The sequence below is a fragment of the Pan troglodytes genome, chromosome 13 (genome assembly GCF_028858775.2).
Source record: "Pan troglodytes isolate AG18354 chromosome 13, NHGRI_mPanTro3-v2.0_pri, whole genome shotgun sequence".
NCBI lineage: Eukaryota > Metazoa > Chordata > Mammalia > Primates > Hominidae > Pan > Pan troglodytes.
This window is the reverse complement of record NC_072411.2, coordinates 135877052-135897803: the sequence shown is the minus strand read 5'-3', so window position 1 is coordinate 135897803 and position 20752 is coordinate 135877052. Positions and strand designations below refer to the sequence as shown.

Sequence of the window (20752 nt, the reverse complement as noted above, 5' to 3'; positions counted from 1 at the left end):
TAAACTTAGGTGTGATCAAAAGGGATCTGTTTTGAATAACAAAAGATTCTTTGTTCACGTTTATCGCTCCCACCACTTATGGTTTCAGGAGCTGTGTCCAGGAAACGAAGACAAACATATATTTCTTATTATACATCACAATATAACAACATTCAAACTGTTACTTGCCTTTAGGAAATTAAGATTTGAGAAGTATAAGTCTAGCTAGTACGTGGTGAGAATCCTAGAGCAGGAGTCAGAAAGCCTGGTATCTGCTTCTGGCCCAGCCACCCATCTGCCAGGGGAGTGACTCCTCTCCTGAGCTTCAGGTTTCTCAACTGAGGCCCAGAAAGGGAGGGTCACACTGGCCCTGCCTGCTAATCACACTGCTGAGGGCGGTCCCAGAGCAAGACCTGTGTAGAAACTAGGCTGTCCCAGTGAGAGGTGGTACCTTGAATTACTAGAACAGACTTGCCCAGAGCTAGTCACACACACCTGGCTGGCACGCGAGTTCCTGTTCTCACCCACAAGTTTGGCACCGGAGGTGTTCTGGGGCCCAGGAAGGGAGAAGAAGCCTGAGCAACATGATTAGAGGGGCCACTCCAAGGACAGGGCTGGCCCCCATGGGGAACATAACCAGGATGCAAATTCATTGTTCAAGGCATGCGAAGACTCAGCTCAGTCCAAGCTGGGAGCAGCCTCCCAAGAGGATTGCCAGCTTACAATGATCAAAGTCATGGGGGCGGCAGCATCTTGCTTTGAGTTCATCTAGATTGCAATAAGACTCCAGGAAGGTTGCAAAGGGAACAGAGCTCAGGTCCACCTTCTTGAGCAGGCAGACATTAGGCAGGCTTCCTTCAAAGAACAGTTCATCTAGAGGAAGATGCTGATGAGGGCTTGCTTAAGATGGCTTAAGCAAGCATGTAGGAATAGCGGGATCAAGAGATGCTACAAACTTCACATTCTTTATACTAGACCTCCACTCTGCTGTGGACGTTGGTCTGAGCCCTTCCAACCACAGCCTTGCTCTGAAAATCCTGTTGCTCATATGTGGGTCCTGTTCTTAGTCCCAGAAATCCCTACAGAACATGAGTTGGAGGAAGGAGCTGAAGAAATGAAACTAACATCACTATGCATACCATCCCTTGAATTCCTAACACCTTCTTGCAAATTAAGAAGGTATTAGAAAACATTTTTCTTTCTCCTGTGAGCTTTGACTGTACTAAGAATGGGGTGTGTGTGTGTGTGTGTGTGTGTGTGTGTGTGTGTGTCTGCACTGGACACTAGCCAGAGGAATCTGGCATGTCTGTTCATCATAATGATGATCCCTAAAGAGTAGCTCCGCTGGAGACCCAGGCCTGCCCTGGTTGGTGCTGTGGGAGTCAAGGTGTCCTCAGGTATCACCTGAGTGTCCAGGCAAAGGCCGATTTTTTTTTTTTCTCAGGGATTGCTGCAGGCTGAATGACTCAGGCTTGGGACATATTCCAGTGGGGTGAAAGAAGTAGATCCTAAGATAAAACAAACCTCTGTTGGCAAGAGCAGATTTCCCAAAAAGTAAATGGAGGATAGCTGGCATTTTGAATAGAGGAGAGACCCAAAGATGTGCATGAAGGTAATTTCATGTTGGGAATAGGAAGGTCTGGAAACGTGGACCCTATGGAGAGGTTTGCTTCTAAGGTGCTCACTCTTTCAGACCCTTGTATGACCTACGACCCATAAGTAATGGAGCCAGGACCCACCTGCAAGATTTCAAAGGACCTGCAAAATGTTTGAGACTTAAAAAAAGAAATTTGCTGAATCTAGAATACTAAAATGGCAAACATTGAATTTATGAATATTTTATGAAATGGCTATAAAAACATAACTACATGTCAATGAATCCACTACAGATTAGCTCACCAAGTTACAAAGACATATGTGACATAAGATGCAGGAGCAATTTAATCTATTTGATAGGCTGTGAGGTGGGGCTGCAGAAGTCAGAATGCTCTGGGCCCAGATCTTGAGGAAGGTCCAAAATGGTGAGATGAAGTGAGAATCCCTTTTAGGGGCCTGTGGGTTCCTCCAAGCATGGAAATAAAGGAAAATCCTGGGTTCTTTCGAAGGAAATTCCAGGCACCTACCTGGCCCTGAGAAATAAATAAGGCACTTGATAAGCAAGAAGGTAATAGTAGCCTAAAACAATAGCCAAGAAAGTTAGGGTCCAGAGATGTTTGGTTTCCTATAGAAACTACAGATCACATCTTAACATATGTCCCTGAGTTGTTTTTCAGAAACCTGGACTCCCACCAAATGGATTCTTTGGCAGGCAGACCTCAGATAAGGGGAAATAAGGACTGAACTCTGACAGCCATTCTTTGTTCTTGGAGGAAGTCACACTCATGAGCAAGAGCAAACATTCTTTTCTGCTAACCCCGAATTTTAAACCAAGCTTCTCTTCCTTAGCTAATTGCAAATCAGAAAATCTCTGAATTCACCTATGACCTGCAAGCCCTCACTTCTCATGACCAAACCAATGTGTAACCTGTGCGTATTGATTTGTGATTTCTTCTTGTAACTTCTGTTTTCCTAAAATGTATCCTTGCCCTTAAAAACCTTTACTTGCAAGCCATTAGAGAGATTGGGTCTCAAGTATAAGCCTCCTAACACTCCTTGCTTTGTGCCCTGCACATAAATGCCTTCCTTTCTCCCATTGCAAATCTCAGTGTGGATGTTTGGTCTTACTGTGCTAGGTGAGTGAACCCCAGCTTAGTTTAGTGTGATAACAATAGTCAAGTCTGAATCACTCACAGATGGAATAGGGAAGTGCAGGTAAGTATGGCTTGCCCAGCCAGACAGTTCCAGGGGCACCTGTCCTAGTAGAAGATAAGGTGTTTATAACTTCCTTCAGGGGCTTGTAACAATGTGGGTTGTGGTTCCAGGAGCAGTGGGGAGGGGCACAGGCCACTAAGTTAAGCCATGACAAAGGGATTATACAGAAGAGACATAAAGTAGGATTTCCACTTGCCCATGTTTATGAAGTAAAGAGACCCTGGGTTATAGGGATGAAGGGAAAGAACATGCTATGATTCCAAACATTTGGCTTCATGCTGCACCTGCCATCTTCCCTGCTTGGCACACCATCCCCCCAACTTCTCCCAAGATTGCCACTCCTCATCCTGCAAGGCCCCCTATGATCAGCTCTCTTTGCATCCTTTTCTTTCAAAGTATGTTTCACAGTTTGTAGCTAATCAATGCCTTCCTCTCCATTAGAATGGCAAAGCCATGTTCATTTGATTATGGCCATATCCCAGTCACTCAAAGACTCTCAACAGATATTTGTTCAATGAAGGACGTTTAATATTAAATTTTTTAAAAAAGAGCCAGCTGCATGTTATTCTGTAACACCAACAGAAACAAGACGAACTCATGTTTGCTGAGGGATTAGAGACCATGTGATGTAAGTCAAACCCACTCTAGGCGCATTTCACTGCATGTGACATTCCCAAAAGGATGGAGATAGGACATTTCCCAAGAAGTTTCCTGTCAACACAGGGAGGCAGTCAGGTATAGAGGTTAGGCACATGGGCTCGAAAATTAGAACATCAGGGTTTATCGTATACAAATGTTCACAACAACATTATTTTTCATGGCTGAAAATGGGAAACAACCCAAATGTCCACCAACTGATGAGTGGATAAAAAAAATGCGGTAAATCCATACAATGGAATATTCAGCCATGTAAAGGAATGAAATACTGATTCATGCTACAACATGGATAAGCCACAAAACTAAGTGAAAGAAGCCGGTCATAAAGGCTTCCATTTCCATGAAATGCCCAGAATAGGCAAATCCATACAGACAGAAAGTAAATTAGTGCTGAGGGGTAGAAGAAGGGGGAGAAATAAGGAGTGACTGCCAGTGGGCATGGGGTTTCTTTTTGGAGTGAGGAAAATGATCTGGAATTAGATATTGGTGATGGTTGATTGTATCTGGGAGCACACAGAAAACCACTGAATTTTACGATACATGAATTACATATCAATTTTTAAATTTTATTTATTTATGTATTTATTGATTTATTTATTTTGAGACAAGGTCTTAGTCTATCACCCAGGCTGGAGTGGAGTGGAATAGTCATGGCTTACTGCAGCCTTAACCTCCTGGGTTTACAGGAGATCCTCCCACCTCAGCCTCCTGAGTAGCTGGGACCACAGGCATATGCCACCAGGCCCAGCTAATTTTTAAAACATTTTTTGTAGAGACAGTGTCTCCCTATGTTGTCCAGGCTAGTCTCAAACTCCTGGGCTTAAGTGATCTTCCTGCCTTGGCCTCCTAAAGTGCTGTGATTACCTGTGTGAGCCACCACACTCAGCCTTTTTTTCTTTCCTTTTTTTTTTTTTTTTAAAGAATGTATGGGCTTGAATTCTGGCTCCCCCACTTACTTGAGGCATAACCTTGGGCAAGTCACTCAACCCCTCTGTGCCTCAGTTTCATCATCTGAAAAATAGGTCTGCCAATAATGCCAGCTTCCATGTAAATACTTAGGGTAGCAGCTGGTACACGGTAAGCCTCCAATATATGTTAGCTTTTATTATATTTAATTTGCAAATTCTCCCTAAGGAGACAGTCCACCCATCTGAAGTTTAAATCATTCAAGGGAAACTTGCATCAAGAAGACAATATTGATATCTCACCATGTTGTTTTGAAGACAGTCTGAATGCATGGTTAAGATCATTAATCTTGTGGAGGTTGGAGATAATTGTGCTGGAAAATGCATATCACCCACCCAATTATGGGTATTGCTGGTTCATAGCCACATGCCAGTCATCTGCATGTATTATCATATTTAATCTAGATAACGCTGAGTTTTTACCCAAGTTTATGCAAGTGTCACAGCTTAAGTACTTATGAAATCAGGCTTGGAGGACTCCAGGGTCCGCGTGCTCAAACACTACATTGAACCACCTCCTAAAGTCCTCTAGTGTTGAAACCAAGACTTGGGGTACAACTTCCCTGCCTTGCTAATTAATTACTGACAGCTTCCCTGCATGAGTCAGCCAGTGGGATGCCCTTTCTTGTTGACCCCTCTGGGGCAGGAATCATGCAGAAAAAGTGACAGAAAGGAAAGACATAGGTGGGGAAGGAGATAGAAAAGAGGAATAAAATAGGTAGGGAAAAGTAACAGGGGAGGTGGAAAGAGGAGAGTTGGAGTGTTGCATAAAATAAAGCCAGTGAGGCTAGGGAAGGCAAGAGGTTGACCTTCATAGCCGGTGGGAGGGTGCAGGCCAGAGGGCACCACCAGAATATCCTGAGTGGGCCAAAGAGGTAGTGTATCGTGTTTGATATCACATTATCAAGATAGATTGAAGGAGAGAGAGAGACAGTCAAAGAAAGCAGCAGTAATCCACACTAACTTCTGAAACCAGGGATTTCAGAAAGCCACAGAAAGGTTAGCTTCTAACGCAGGTGGAGGCTCCACCTGGGCTCACCTGTTCAGAAAGTTTCATAGGAAAGGAAAAAATAGGATGTTTCATGGGAGAGCCTCCATGTCAAGCATGCGTGTGTTTATCTGCACACCTTAATAAGGGCGCCCACACGAGTTGTCTTTTCATTCTCTTGATAGTATCCTTTGATATACAAAAGTTTTTGTATAAAAACATTTTGATAAAGTCAGATTTATCTCTTGTTTTTCTTGTTTTAGTTTCTTGTACTTTTGGTACAAGAAAAAAAAAAATCTCAGAAACCATTTCCAAATCCAAGGTCACAAATATTTTTCTAATTTTTTCTTCTAAGAGTTTTACAGTTTTAGATTTTCTATTTAGGTCTTTGATCCATTTCAAGTTAATTTTTATATATGATACAAGGTAAGGGTGCAACTTCATTCTCTTGGACTTGGATATGCAGTTGTCCCAGAACCCTCTGCTGAAGACACTATTCTTTGCCATTTCAATGCTCTTGGCACCATGATAAAAATCAAGGCAAAGGATGTACAGGATTATTTCTGGACTTTAAATTCTATTCCATTGATCTACATATAAAAGACTTTTTTGAGACAATCAGGATAAATTTAATGATGGATTGAAAATGAGATAATATTAAAGAATTATTGATTGTCTTAGGTATTGTGTCCATGAAACAAATTTTCCTTATTTTTTATATTTAGTGAAGTATTTCGTGATGAGACAACATGCCAAGATTTTCTTTAAAACAAAAAGTCAAAATTTTTCTTTAAAATGGAAGAAAAAATGGAGAAAGACGAAGCAGTACAGCAAGATATTGAAAATTATTTAACTTAAGAATGGCTATATGGGTACACATTATGCCATAGCCTCTCCTTGGTATATGTTCGAAAGCTTTGATAATAAAAAGTTGAAATAAATAATCTTAGAGGGAGGCCTTGGGCTTGCCCAGTAACAGGTAAATTTGAATTTGGATCAAAAACAGAATGCGAGAGCAATGGGGAAAGCATAGATCTTTTCTTGCTGTAACCACATCCCAGTCCCAGTTCTCCAGAGCTGCACTGGCCCTAGATGGTGTAGATTCAGCTCGAATTCTTTATAACTGGATTCAACCATCAATTCTGCTGTAATTCACCAACAAGTCAAGAAAAGTGGAAGTGATTTTCTTTTTTTCTCAATAAAACCACTTTAAGTCCGGGTGTGGTGGTTCACACCTGTAATCTCAACACTTTGAAAGGCCGAGGCGGGCGGATCACTTGAGGTCAGGAGTCAGAGACCAGCCTGGCCAACATGGTGAAACCCCGTCTCTATTAAAAATACAAAACAAAACCGTTTTAATGTTCTCCTGAATGATGATCTACCATCCTTGTTAAAGTATTTAATTACATCCCTGGATGTAATTCACCTGGATAGACTCAATAAGATTTTGTTATAGGAAACCTTTCAGAAAAAAAATCTCCTGTGTAGAGCTTAAGACATTGCACACAAACACACCTGCACATACAGACACATACGTGCACAAACACCACATACACACACACTGCATCATCAAGCAATGCTTTCTTTTCATCAGACAGACGAAATGCAGACTATGAATCCTGTTGTCTAACAAGGTACAAAAAACTGTATACTTTTCCAAGACACACCCTGCCCATATGAAACAAGAAAGGAACACTATACAGTGTCCATAAATTTTTCTATGACAATTTACTTTTGTGGTTGAGCCATATCCAGGGCTCTTTGCCAAAGGGCACTCTTTATGATCTGAATTCTTCTTTGATAATTATATTTATTTTATATTTATAAATATATACATTAATACATAACCTTCCACATCTATAAATCCTATCATATGTATATTCCTTAAAGGCATATAAATGCATATATTTTATACACAACTGAAGATATACAAATAACCAAAATATGTAAAACTATATATGGTTCAATGTTTCATATTTTATAGATCTCTCTATCATATACCATTATAGGTGGTATAGAATCATATATAATTTCTACATCTCTAAATCCCTTTGGGTGACCCTTTGAGCCACAACAAACTCAGCATAGGTTCAGAAAGTGGCAGGCCACACACTTGGCTAGAGGGTGAGGCTGCAGGCAATACCTGAGTGGTGGCTGGTGCTGTAATTGATGGAGGGTAAATGGGAGAGACACTTTGACAAGTCTATCCTCTTAGCGTCCTACAACTTGCATCTCCTCGCCTGGTCTTGCCAAGAGCTGAAAGTCATGTTTCATTTGAAAGGCCTACAACTGTAGTCTCCCTGATTTTTAGAAAGCGCTTGGTTGCATTTTCCCATGAGTTGGTTGAACAGTCACTCTTTCACCAAACATCTGCCAATATGAGAGAGAATGTGACTGTGTTACAAAGTCTACTGAACTTTGTAAGAAGCCAGAACAATAGATAAAAATGTATACTCCATCCCTAACAAAATAATATACTTAGATCAGACACCAGGTGTTTCACCTGGATTTAGCAACTATGCATTTGCCAAGAATCTTACTCTTGTATTTGTCAAGACTTTTTCAATTGCAAGTGACCAAATCCTAATTTAAGCTGGCTAGACCAACAATATTAATAATGTTTTGGAACTATATGCTCCGCCAAAATAAGAGGTATAAATACCAGGGGAGGGAATAATTTGCAGATGATATTGCATACTTAATACACCTTACATACTAATATGAGAGTTTAGTAATATGACTACATACAAGATAAATGTGTAAAACTCAAAGCAGTACATTAATTATGCATAGTTAATTCAAAAGAGAAATGGGAAAATTGCCTTGCACATAATGGTTTCAAAAATAATGAAATGCAGAGGAATAAAGGTTAATAAGAAAGATGAAATACTTTTATAAAGTGCAAAATTTTATTTATGGAAATAAAACAAAATCTGAATAAATAATGAGGGATTCATATTCTTGAGTAGGAAGATGTAATAGCAAAAGAAGGCCAATCTCACTCATTTAGTGAAAACCAAGCAACCATACTCATAGGATGATACCCTACTGAGATAAAAGCAAAAATATGAAAATATATATAATGTAAAGAAAGTATACAAGAATTCTTATTATTGCTCATAAACCCCAAAAGTGGAAAACACTTAAATCTCTATCAATCTTAATTGGTTGGAAAACTACATTGCATCCAAAGTAAAGACTATCATGCAATTATTAAAAGAACATGTCAAATCTGTATGCATTGACCTGTAAAGATATCTTTAACTTATTGACAAGAGAAAAATCTAACATAAAAAAACATAGCCAGCATGATAGTAGATTTTATATTGATAAAATAGAAGTGACAATTTACCCTAAATATATGCATATACATAGTATGATTTCAAAAAAATTGAAAACAATTCACACAAAACTGCTAAGAATATTTTCCTCTGGGGGTAGTGTAGAATTAGCAAAAAAAGGGAAGTTTCATTTCTTACTGTGGTTTTTTTGTATTTTTCCAAAAATAGCATTTAGATTGCAGCCTAGATATGATCTACAATTATATCAATTGTATACACTTACATATCAACAAGAGCTGCTTTATACAATTTGCTACCCAACAATTAAGTGAATTGGTACAAAAGAATTCCTTAAACCAGAAAGAAATTCCAAATGGGACAAATGTAAATGATAAATTATGATTCTGTAAGAAATCTTTTAATTTCCAAAGCCAGATTATTCTTAATGTGCTAAAGGGGAGATAACTTACCATAGGCACTGGCTTTCCCTGATGACAGTTGATACCACCAATGAAGATCATATTGGGCATCACGGGTTTGGGATACTCCAAAACAAAGTCAGTTCGCAACAACCAAATTGATGTGTGGCTATAGAGATCATATGCCGTGACAGGTGTTTGGAGAATTTCAGAGGCTATTTCTAAGACATTTTTGAAAAAATAGGGGCAAAATAAATGTTCCTCCAAGTGCATGATGTGGTTCCATACTCTCTCCTTGAAAGTCATGGCGTCTGAGAACCCTAAGAGAAGTCTGGGAATGTAGGAAAGAGGAGCAGGGCACTGTGCACCTTCTTCAAGATAGTGGCAAAATATTCCCCTGGCGAAGACCACAGAGGGGAGGGAGAAATATTTGGCAACAATTAAGCCACAGGCATCAAAAGGATCGAGAAACACTGCATCAAAAGAACTCTCCTTTAAGTATTCTACTAATTTTTTGTCCTTAAACAAACTCCTGCAATTTGAAAAAAATAAGTCAAAAATACCATTGGATGAACTTGTTAATAGAGAAAATGCACTTCGCAGTGGTGCCGTCCAGCGAGCATCGGCAAAAACCATGAACTCCCGGTCCTGATCCTCCAGAGTGTATGAGGTTGAGTAAGTCTTCACTGTGCAATTCAGTGATCTTCCCAGTTGCCAACTCACCTCTGGCATGACTACGACCACCTCATGCCCCCTGAGGATGAGTTTCTCCACCACCGACTGCATGGTGAACCAGTGGCTCCCATCCATGGGCACTACCAGCAGCTTCCCTGCCTTGGCAAAGCCACAGGTCAGCAGTAGACACACATAAAGGGGAAGGAGGCCAGTCCACCCTGCACGAGCCATCAGAGAACTTCAGCCCAGAGCCGCAGCTGGGATTCTAAGCTCCTATAATATAGTACGTGGAAGAAGTACAGATAGAACCTGCCCTCAAAAGAAGGCGTGTACTCATTCACTCATTTAAAAAAAAATTCACATTCACTGCCAATGATTTACTCATAATAATACATGAGTAGCCTTTGCTGAGATACCTGCTTATATGTTTTCAAGAAAAGAGTAACTCATCATCTTTGCCTTGGGGACAGATCATGCCCTGTGCTGCAATATGAGTTTAGAAACAAAATTATTAAGCAATGCTTTTGGCCTTGACGACATTGAAAGATAAAAAGGAAAGTAAATTTGAACGAAGCTAATAATTTTGGAATTTGTCACAAAGAAAAATTTGCAATTTTTTTTTTTTTTTGAGATGGAGTCTTGCTGTGTCATCCAGGCTGGAGTGCAGTGGTAAGATCTAGGCTCACTGCAACCTCCACTTCCTGGGTTCAAACGATTCTCCTGCCTCAGCCTCAGTAGCTGGGATTACAGGTGCACGCTGCCACGCCCAGCTAACTTTTTGTATTTTAGTGGAGACGGGGTTTCACCATGTTGCCCAGGCTGGTCTCGAACTCCTGAGCTCAGGCAATCTGCCCATCTCGGCCTCCCAAAATGCTGGGATTACAGGCATGAGCCACTACACCTGGCCAAAGTTTATAGACAATTTTTATTTTGTCCTCTGCCCAGAAAGAAATTGGCATCTCATGTTCGACGGAAAGAGAGCAAGGGTCTTAGCGTTGACCTCCTAACTGGGAGGAAATTGCGGCTCACCTGTGTCTCTGCAATACACAGCTCACTTGCGCATTGCAGAGACACAGGTGAGCCACAATTGTGACACAGGTGAGCCACAAGTGCTGCTTGTCTTTTTTCATTTCCAAATCTTCTGAGGCCTCTGAAATGCTGTAATGAGATTGACAACCCTGCCTCCATGGACCCTTCCAGAAATTTGATGGAATGTGACTGTCACCTATTTTAAATGGCTTTCCTCAGATACATTGTCTGCAGTGGTGAGTCGCCGTCCCTATGCTTGTCCAAGCACTCTGATGAGCTGTCTCTCTCTGCCCACTCTGCTTCTGCATTCTGAACAGAGCTGTAGGCCTTTGCTATGGGCCCACCCCAATCACTTTGGTGCTCATCTTCAGGAATCTATGTATTGTTTCCTCCATTCTACCGAGCACCCCTTGAGGATGAGCTTACATCTTCTACCTGTTTTCATCCTCCTTCCACAGCACCCATGCTTTGCCTTGCACAGAGGAAGTCCATGGGAATTCTCATTGCATTGGGCTGAATTCCATCATGCAGATTTTAATGGGTGAGCTCAGCAGTGTGTGTTAGGCAACACACTGAGGAGCATTTAGTGAGGGATTCAACAGCCAACCTCAGGGCATAATTCTTGTAGAAGCACAAGATGGTTCCTTCCAGGACACCCTAACTGGTACTAGACATTTGCTTAGTCACTTTCCTCTAGTACATACTACACTACTATAATAATTTTGTTGCTACCTCCTGTTGCTATTGCAGGGAGCTAAAGTGTGGCTTAAATGCATGTGATATGACGTTTATAACCTCTGCGCGTTTCTTCTCTCTAGTAAATTGCGTGTCAGAGTAAAAAATGATCTCTTATGGTTCTACTGTATTTTTCATCATGTTTAGTGTAATTTTGTAAACCTTGAATACCACCATGGGACTATAAAGTGCAACTAATGATGCTGCAAGTACTCCCAAGAAGCAAAGAAAAATCATGACATTACCAAAAAAACTTGAATTACTTGATAGGTACCATAGATTGAGCTCTGCCGCTATGATTGCCTGCCATTTCAAAATCAATGAAGATAGATAAGGACCATTGCAAAAGAAAGAAAGAGAAAAAGAAAAAAGAGAGAGAGAAAGAAAGAAAAGAGAAGAAAAGATTCATGAAGACATTGCTGCAGCTATGCCAGCAGAAGCCAAACCTCGCATTTTTTTGTGAAATACATTTTTGTCTCATATTGAAAATGCAACTTTAATGTGGGTGTAGGATTGCTATAAGAAAGGCTTATTTATAGATGCCAATGTGATTTGAGAAAAATTAAAGTCATTTTATGACAACTTAAAGCAAAAGAGAGGTGAAGAATCTAAAACTGGAGAATTTAATGGCAACAATGGATGGTTTGCTAGTTTTACAAAGAGGTTTGGCTTTAAAATTGTCCAGATAACAGGAGAACCAGCCTCTGCCAAGCAAAAGGAGGCAGATGAGTTCCCAGATGCCATGAAGAAAAGCATTGAGGAGAAAGGATATCTGCCTGAACAGGGTTTTAATACAGATGACAGTGCCCTATTCTGGAAAAAACAAAAACAAACAAACAAAAAAAAAGATGACACAAAAGACATTTATTGGCAAGGAAGAAAACCAAGCACCAGAATGTAAGGCAGGAAGGGATAGGCTAACTCTACTGTTTTGTGTAAATGCAGTCAAGTTTACAGTCAGGACTGCCCTCATCGGTAGAACTGCCAAACCTCGAGCCTTGAAAGGAAAAGATCAACACTCACTGACAGTTTTATTGTTGTACAAAAAGAAGGACTCGACAATAAGAACGCGTTTTCTGGATTGGTTCCATCAATGCTTTGTCCCTGAAGGCACAAAATGCATTGCCAGCAAGGGACTGTCTTTTAAAGTTCTTTTGATATTGGACCATTCCCTAGCCACCCAGAACCTACAAGTTCAACACTGAAGGTGTCAAAATGGTCTACGTGCTTCCAAACCCAACATCTCTAATTCAGTCTCTCAATCAGGTGTCTTAAGGAAATTTAGAACTCATTACACACAGTTTTCTATGGAAAATGTTGTCAATACAATGGAAGAGAATCTGGATAGAGAATGTCATGAAAGTCCAGAAGGATTACACCACTGAAGATGCCACTGTTATTATAGAAAGAGCTGTGAAAGCCACCAAGCCCCAAACAATACATTTCTTCTGGAGAAAACTATGACCAGATGTTGCACATGACTTCACAGGATTTACGACAGAGCCAATCAAGGAAGTCATGAAAGGGATTATGGATACAGCAACAAAATGTTGGGGATAAGGTATTTCAAAATATGACTCTTGGAGAAATTCAAGAGCCAATAGATGCCACACTCAGGGAATTAATAGATGACCTGATAGAGATGAGTGCTTTCCAATCAGTACTTGATGAGAAAGAAGATGTAGAAGAAGCAGTGCCAGAAAAAAAATTGGCCTTACACAATACAAGCCTCATAGAAATGCTTCCAATTATTTAAGACTGCTATTGACTTCTATTACGACACGAACCCTTATGGGCACTGAAACTAAAGCAAATGGGGAAGAAGGATTAGTGCTGTATAAAAGCATTTTTAAATACATCAAAGAGAAAAAAACAGACAGTAATTATGATGTATTTCCATAAGGTTACACCAAGTGCACCTGCCTCTCCTGCCTCCCCTTCCACCTCCTCTACCTCTTCTGCCTCTGCCACCCTGAGACAGCAAAATCAACATCTACTCCTCCTCCTCCACAGCCCACTCAATGGAAGATGATGAGGATGGAGACCTTTATGATGATTCACTTCCACTTATACATACTCAACTTTTATTTTAGATTCAGGAGTACATGTGCAGGTTACCTGAGTATATTGTGTGATGCTGATGTTTGGGGTATGATTGCTCCCATCACCCAAGTACTGAGCATAGTACCCAATAGTTTTTCAACTCTTGCAGCCCTTCCTCTCCCCTTTAGGAGTCCATAGTGTCTATTGTTGCCATCTTTATGCCCAAAAGTACCCACTATTTAGCTCCCATTTCTAAGTGAAAACAATGGTATTTGGTGTTCTGTGCCTGTATATATTCCCTTAGGGTAATGACCTCCAGCCGCATCCATGTTGTTACAAAGGACATGATTTCATTCTTTTTTTATGGCTGCATATTCCATGGAGTATGTGTTCCACATTTTCCTCATCTGAGCCACTGTTGACGGGCACCTAGGTTGATTTCATGTCTTTTCTATTCTGAATAGAGCTGCAATGAACATACCAGTGCCTGTGTTTCTTGGTAAAACGATTTTTTTTACATATATCTAGTAATGGGATTGCTGGGTCGAATGACAGTTCTGTTTTAAGTTCTTTGCAAAATCTCCAAACTACTTCCCACAGGGGATAAACTAATTTGCATTCCCACCAAGAGGGTACAAGTGTTCCCTTTTCTCAGCAGCCTCACCAGCATCTATTATTTCTTGACTTTTTAATAACAGCCACTCTAACTGGTGTGAGGTGATATTGTGGTTTTCATCTTCATTTTTCTGGTAACTAGTGATGTTGAGCATTTTTTCATATGTTACGTTTTTTAATAACATTTTCTTTTCTCTAGCTAGCTGTATTGTCATAATACAGGATATAATACTAATAACATACAAAATATGTGTTAATTGACTGTTTATGGTATTGGTAAGGCTTTTGGTAAACACTTGGCTATTAGTAGTTAAGTTTTTGGAGAATCAAAAGTTCTATGCGGATTTTCTACTACACACGGGTTGGTCCCCTTCATTCCCACATTGTTCAGGGGTCAACTATACTAGCAATGAACACTTGAAAACTGGATTAAAAATACCACTTAAATAGCATCAAAAGCATGATATACTTAGGGATATATCTGACAAAGGATGTGAAAGACTGTACACTGAAAACTACAGAGCACTGATGACGGACCTAAATAAAAAGATATGTTAATGAATTGGAAAACTCAAAATTGCTAAGATGTTGTTTCTCCCCAGTTGATCTATAAATAAAATACAATCCCAATCAAAATCCTAGCAGGATTTTTGCACACATTAATGAACTTATTTTAAAATGCATATGGTAATGCAAAAGACCTCCAATAGCAAAAGCAATTTGAAAAAAAAAAATTAGAGGTAACACTACCTCATTTATAGATTATTACACGGCTATAGTAATCAAATATTTCACAAATAGATCAACAGAACAGAATACAAAGTCTAGAAATACGTGCACAGATGTATGAACAACCAAGTTTTTACAAAGGTACAAAGGCAATGCAGTGGAGAAAAGGTTCTGTTTTTCTACAGTTGAATATTCACACGCAAGAAAACAAGAAAAGACCTCTGTGTCTTCCTACCAAAAGTCTATAAACCCAGTTTTACCACGATGAAAACATCAGGCAAAACACACACTGACATTCTAGAGGAACATTCTACAGGACGTCTGACTAGGACTGCTCGAAACTGCCCAAGTCACTAAAAACAAGGAGAGTCTGAGAAACCGTCACAGGCTGGAGGAGACAAAGGAGATATGATGACTACATTTCAGGTGGTATCACTGGGATCCCATAAAAGAACAGGGATATTAAGTAAAAATTAATGAAATCTGAAGGAAACAGACTTTAGCTTTTAGCTCATCATTATGTGTCAATATTGGTGAATGAGTTGTGATGGATGTGCCATAGAAACATGAGATTTAACAATGGTGGAAACTGGACACAGGGTAGATGAAAATTCTCTAAACTATTTGTTGTAACCTTGCTATAATCCTATATTTATTCTACAATGAAGTATTTGTAAGAAAAGTCACTCAACAGACTGTGAGAAAATATTTGCAGGACCCCTGTGGATGCACACAGGGGTGATTCATCAGTGAATTCATCATCAACCATGCTTCTGATGAATCCATCGGTGAAGGATTCATCAGAGGCATGGTGGGAGCTGGCTGGATGATCTCCACAAATGGTTTTGGAGTCTGACGCTGGAGCTCAAGGACCCCAGGGTGGGTCTTCTGTTGAAAAGACTATTCTTTCCCATTTGAATGATCTTGACACACTTGTCAAACTTTGGCACCTAGTCAATTGGCCAAGGATATATATGTATGGGTTTATTTCTGAATTCTCCATTCTATTCCATTGATCTGTATGGAAAGATGTTGTGTGAGACAATCCGGGGAAATTTTATTATGGACTGTAAATGAGATAATATTAAAGAATTTTTATTGTCTTAGATATGATAATGATATTGTGGCTATGTAACAAATTTTTCTTATTTTTTATATTAAATGAATTGTTCAGTGATGGAACGACATGCCAAGAATTTCTTTTTAAAAAGATACAAATTTATTTTTTAAAGTTTTCTTTAAAAAGATAGAATAAAGGGATAGATGAATTAGTACAGCAAAATAGTGAAAATTCTTTAACCTAAGAATGGATAAGTGGGTGCTCATTACACTGAGTCTCTCCGTTGTGTATGTTTGAAAACTTTGAAAATAAAAACTTGAAGTAAATAATTTTAGTGGGAGGCCTTAGTCTTGTCCACCAAAAGCTAACTTTGAATTTGGATCTTGGACTATAGCCAGAATCTTACAGCAAGGGGGGAAGCACAGATCTCTTATTTATCTGTAACCATATCCCACCCCCAGAGCTGCACCTGCCATGGATGGTATAGACAAAGCCTGAATTCTTTTCACCTAAAACCAGTCATTAATTCTGTTGGAACTCATCAAAAATTCAAAAAGACTAGGGACCTCCTCTTTTTGCCATTAAAACTATTTCAATGTTCTGCGGAATTATTTACACATCATTAATCAACACACACACATTAGAACGCTGGAATGTAAAAGAATGACCACACGGAATGATATAGTTTAGAAGTTTGTCCCCTCCAAATCTCTCGTTGAAATTTGATCCCTGACATTGAAGACGGGGCTATCTGCCATCCTTGTTAAAGTATTTAATTACATCCCTGGATGTAATTCCCCTGGATAGCCTCAAGGAGATTTTGTTACAGGAGGCCTTCAAGAAAATCCCCTATGCAGGGTCTGGGACACTGCACACAAACACACCTGCACATACACAAACACATACATGTGCAAACACATACTCCATCATCAAGTAATGCTTCCTTCTCATCAGACAGATAAGACACAGACTCTGAATCCTGTTTCCCAGCAAGATGTAACCAACTGCATGCTTTTCCCAGACACATCCTGGCATCTGAAACAAGGAAGGAGCAATATGAAGTGTCCATCCTTCTGTCAATGACAATTTACTTCTGTGGTTGGGCCATATCCAAGGCTCTTTGCCGGAAAGCCTTCTTTGAGTTCTGAATTCCTCTGTGAGAACTCCGCTGGCTTTACACGTATAGTCATAAATACATACATTAATATATGTAACCTTCCACAAGTATAAAAACTTTCATACATCCATATTCTTTAATAGACACATAAACACATTTATTTCATATCTCATAAAAGATATTTATAATCAAAATAAATGAAACCATATATAGTTTGGTGTTTCATATTTTATAGATAACCCTCTATCATAGGTGATATAAAATCATATATAGGTTTTTATCTCTCTAAAGGCCTCTGGGTGACGTTGTGAGGCACAATAAATTCAGTGTGGGTTCAGGAAGTGGCAGGGCCTTACCCTCAGCCAAAGGTTGTGGGGTGCAGGCAACACATAAGTGGTGCCTGTTACTATAATTAATGGAGGATACTATAATTTATGGAGGGTAAAGGGGAGAAAAGTGCTTAGACAAGTCTAACCTCTTAGATTTCTGCCATTTGCATCTCCTAGCCTAGTCTTGTGAAGATCTGAAAGTCATGCCTAATTTTGAAAGGCCTACAACTGTAGTCCTCCTGCTTTTTAGAAAGAGCATTATTTCACTTTCCCATGAGTTGGCTGAACAGTCACTCTTTCACCAAACATCTGCCAATATGTGAGAGAAGATGACTGTGTTACCAAGTCTACTGAACCTTGTAAGGAGCCAGAACAATAGATAAATTGTATACTCCATCCCTCCAAAATAATATACTGAGATTAGACATTAGGTGTTTAATCTGGATTCAGCCAACCACACATTTGCTAAGAATGTTATTCTGGTATTTGTCATGGACTTTTCAATCACAAGTGATTGAATCCCTATTTAAAATTTAAACTGGCTACTCTCACAATATTACTCAATAGTGCTTTGGAAGTATAAGCTCCAGCAAAGCAAAATAAGTGGTATAAATATCAGAGAAGGGAATTCTTTGCAGATGACATTGTATATTGTACATCTACTGTATACTACAAAATAATAAGATAAGTTAGTAATGTGGCTGGATACAAGATACATATGCAAAAAACAAAACCTTAATTACCCATAGTCAGTTACATGTAGAAATGGAAAAATTGTCCTGTACCCAATAGTTTCAAAAATAATGAAATGCTGAGGAATAAATGTTAATAAGAAACACAAAATGCTTATATAGTGAAAATTTTTATTTATGTATATAAAACAAGATCTGAATAAATAGTGAGACATACATATTCCTGAACAGGAAGACATAATAGCAAAAAAATGCCAATCCTTCTCAATTCATGGAAATCCTGTAATCCTACATGTAGGGCTCTAGTCAACTAAGATAAAAGCAAGAATATGGAAATATATTCATGTAAGGAAAGTATTAAAGAGTGTTTACATGGCCCTATTCATAAAGGCAAAAAATGCAAAATGCCTAAATCTATATCAATATTAATTGGTTAAAAACTACATTGCATCCAAAGTAAAGTATTTTATGCAATTATTAATAGAACTTGTCAAATCTGTCTGTATTGGTCTATAAAGGTATTTATAATTTATTGGCAAGTGAAAAATGCAAAGAAAAGAAGAATATGTCCAGCCCAATACTAGATTTTATTTTAACAAAATAGGTGTGAGAATTTACATTAGATATTGTATATACCTAAAGTACTTTTTTAAAAAAATTAAAAGAATGTTCACAAAACTAAGACCATTTCCTCTGGGGGGGTCATATAGAATTAACAAAAAAGGGAAGTTTCATTTCTTACTGTGGTTTTTGGTACTTTTCTAAACATGGTACTTAAAAATGTAGGCTGAATATGATCCACAATTTTATAAGTTATAAATACATATCTTCAAGAAGGGCAGTTTTATAAAATTTGCTACTGACGAGTACATGCATTGGCACAAAATAATTTGTTAAACTGGAAAGAAATTTGAAATGAAACAAATGAAAATGTCAAATCACAGTTCACTAAAGAATCCTTTTTTAATTTCCAAAGGTGAAGTATTCTTAAGGTGCTAAAGGAGAGATAACTTACCATAGGCAACGGCTTTCCCTGATGGCAGTTGATACCACCAATGAAGATCATGTTGGGCATCACGGGTTTGGGATAGTCCAAAACGAAGTCCGTTCGCAACAACCAAATTGATGTGTGGCTGTAGAGATCATACTCCGTAACAGGTGTTTGGAGAATTTCAGAGGCTATTTCTAGGGCATTTTTGAAAAAACGGTGGCATAATAAATGTTCCTCCAAGTGCATGATGTGGTTCCGTACTTTCTCCTTGAAAGTCATGGCATCTGAGAACCCTAAGAGAATTCTGGGGACATAGGAAAGAGGTGCAGGGCACTGTGCACCTTCTTCAAGATAGTGGCAAAGTATTCCCCTGGTGAAGACCACGGAGGGGAGGGAGAAATATTTGGCAACAATTAAGCCACAGTTATCAAAAGGATCGAGAAACACTGCATCAAAAGAACTCTCCTTTAAGTATTCTACTAATTTTTTGTCCTTAAACAAACTCCTGCAATTTGAAAAAAATAAGTCAAAAATGTCATTGTATGAACCCATTAATAGAGAATATATACTTCGTACTTGTGCTTTCCATTGAGCATGGGCAAAAGCCTTGAACTCCCGGTCCAGATCCTCCAGGGTATATGAAGTTGAATAAGTCTTCACTGTGCAATTCAGTGATCTTCCCAGTTGCCAACTCACCTCTGGCATGACTACAACCACCTCATGCCCCCTGAGAATGAGTTTCTCCACCACCGACCTCATGGTGAACCAGTGGCTCCCATCCATGGGCACTACCAGTAGCTTCCCTGCCTCGGCAAAGCCACAGGTCAGCAGCAGACACACACATAGAGGAAGGGGGCTGGTCCACCCTGTGCAAGCCATCAGAGAACTGCAGCTGAGAGCAAGCAGCTGGGAATCTAAGCTCCTATGATACAGTAGGTGGGAGAAATACCAGCACAAAACCTGACCCCAATAGAGGGCGTGTTTTTATCCTTTCATAAAAAAAAATCAGTCACTGACAATGATTTACCCAAAAGAACAAGAATATATGAGTAGCTTTTGCTGAGATATCTATTTGTATGTTTTCCAGACAACAGTAGCTTATGGTCTTTGCCTTGGGGGCAGAACATGCCCTGTGCTGCAATGTTAAGTTTAGAAGCAGAATTATTAACCAATGCTTTTGGACCTTGAAGGTTCAGAAAGATAAAGTAAAAGTAAATTTGATTAAAGCTAATTTTTTTTGGAATTTGTCCCAGAGCAAAATTTAGATTTTACCTTTAGGCAACCAAATACTCTCTGTCCAGAGAAGATGGCAACTCACGCTCTAAGCAAAGAAAACAAGGCCCTTAGCACTGACCTCCTAACCTCCTAAATTGGGGCTCGCCTGCGTCTCTGCAATGCATACATATTGCTGCTTCTCTTCTTCCATTTCCAAACGCTGAGAAGCCTCTAAAATGCTAAAATGAGACTGACAACCCTGCTTCCATGGACCATACCAGGGACTTGATGGAAAGTAACCGTCTCCTATTTTAAATGGCTTTCCTAAGATACATCGCACGCAGTGGGAAGTTGCCCGCCCAATCCTTGCGAGAGCACTCTGCTGAGCTGCCTCTCAGTGACCGCTCAACTTGCACACTCTA

At 39.4% G+C, this 20752-nt stretch overlaps 1 protein-coding gene across 2 annotated transcripts in view; it reads right to left on the bottom strand.

Moving 5' to 3' along the window:
• Positions 1–20120, bottom strand: part of LOC107973969 (UDP-glucuronosyltransferase 1A1) — a 96880-nt gene extending 76760 nt beyond the window's left edge. The window contains exon 1 of one of the 2 annotated variants that reach the window (XM_009444596.5): positions 19140–20120. In XM_009444596.5, coding sequence (XP_009442871.1) covers positions 19140–19994 — 855 coding nt within the window. In that variant the 5' untranslated portion in view covers positions 19995–20120. Of the gene's footprint in view, positions 1–9151; positions 10044–19139 lie in introns of those variants that run through there. The other variant, XM_054679574.1, reaches the window with a different exon arrangement.
• Between the last annotated feature and the right edge of the window lie 632 nt (positions 20121–20752).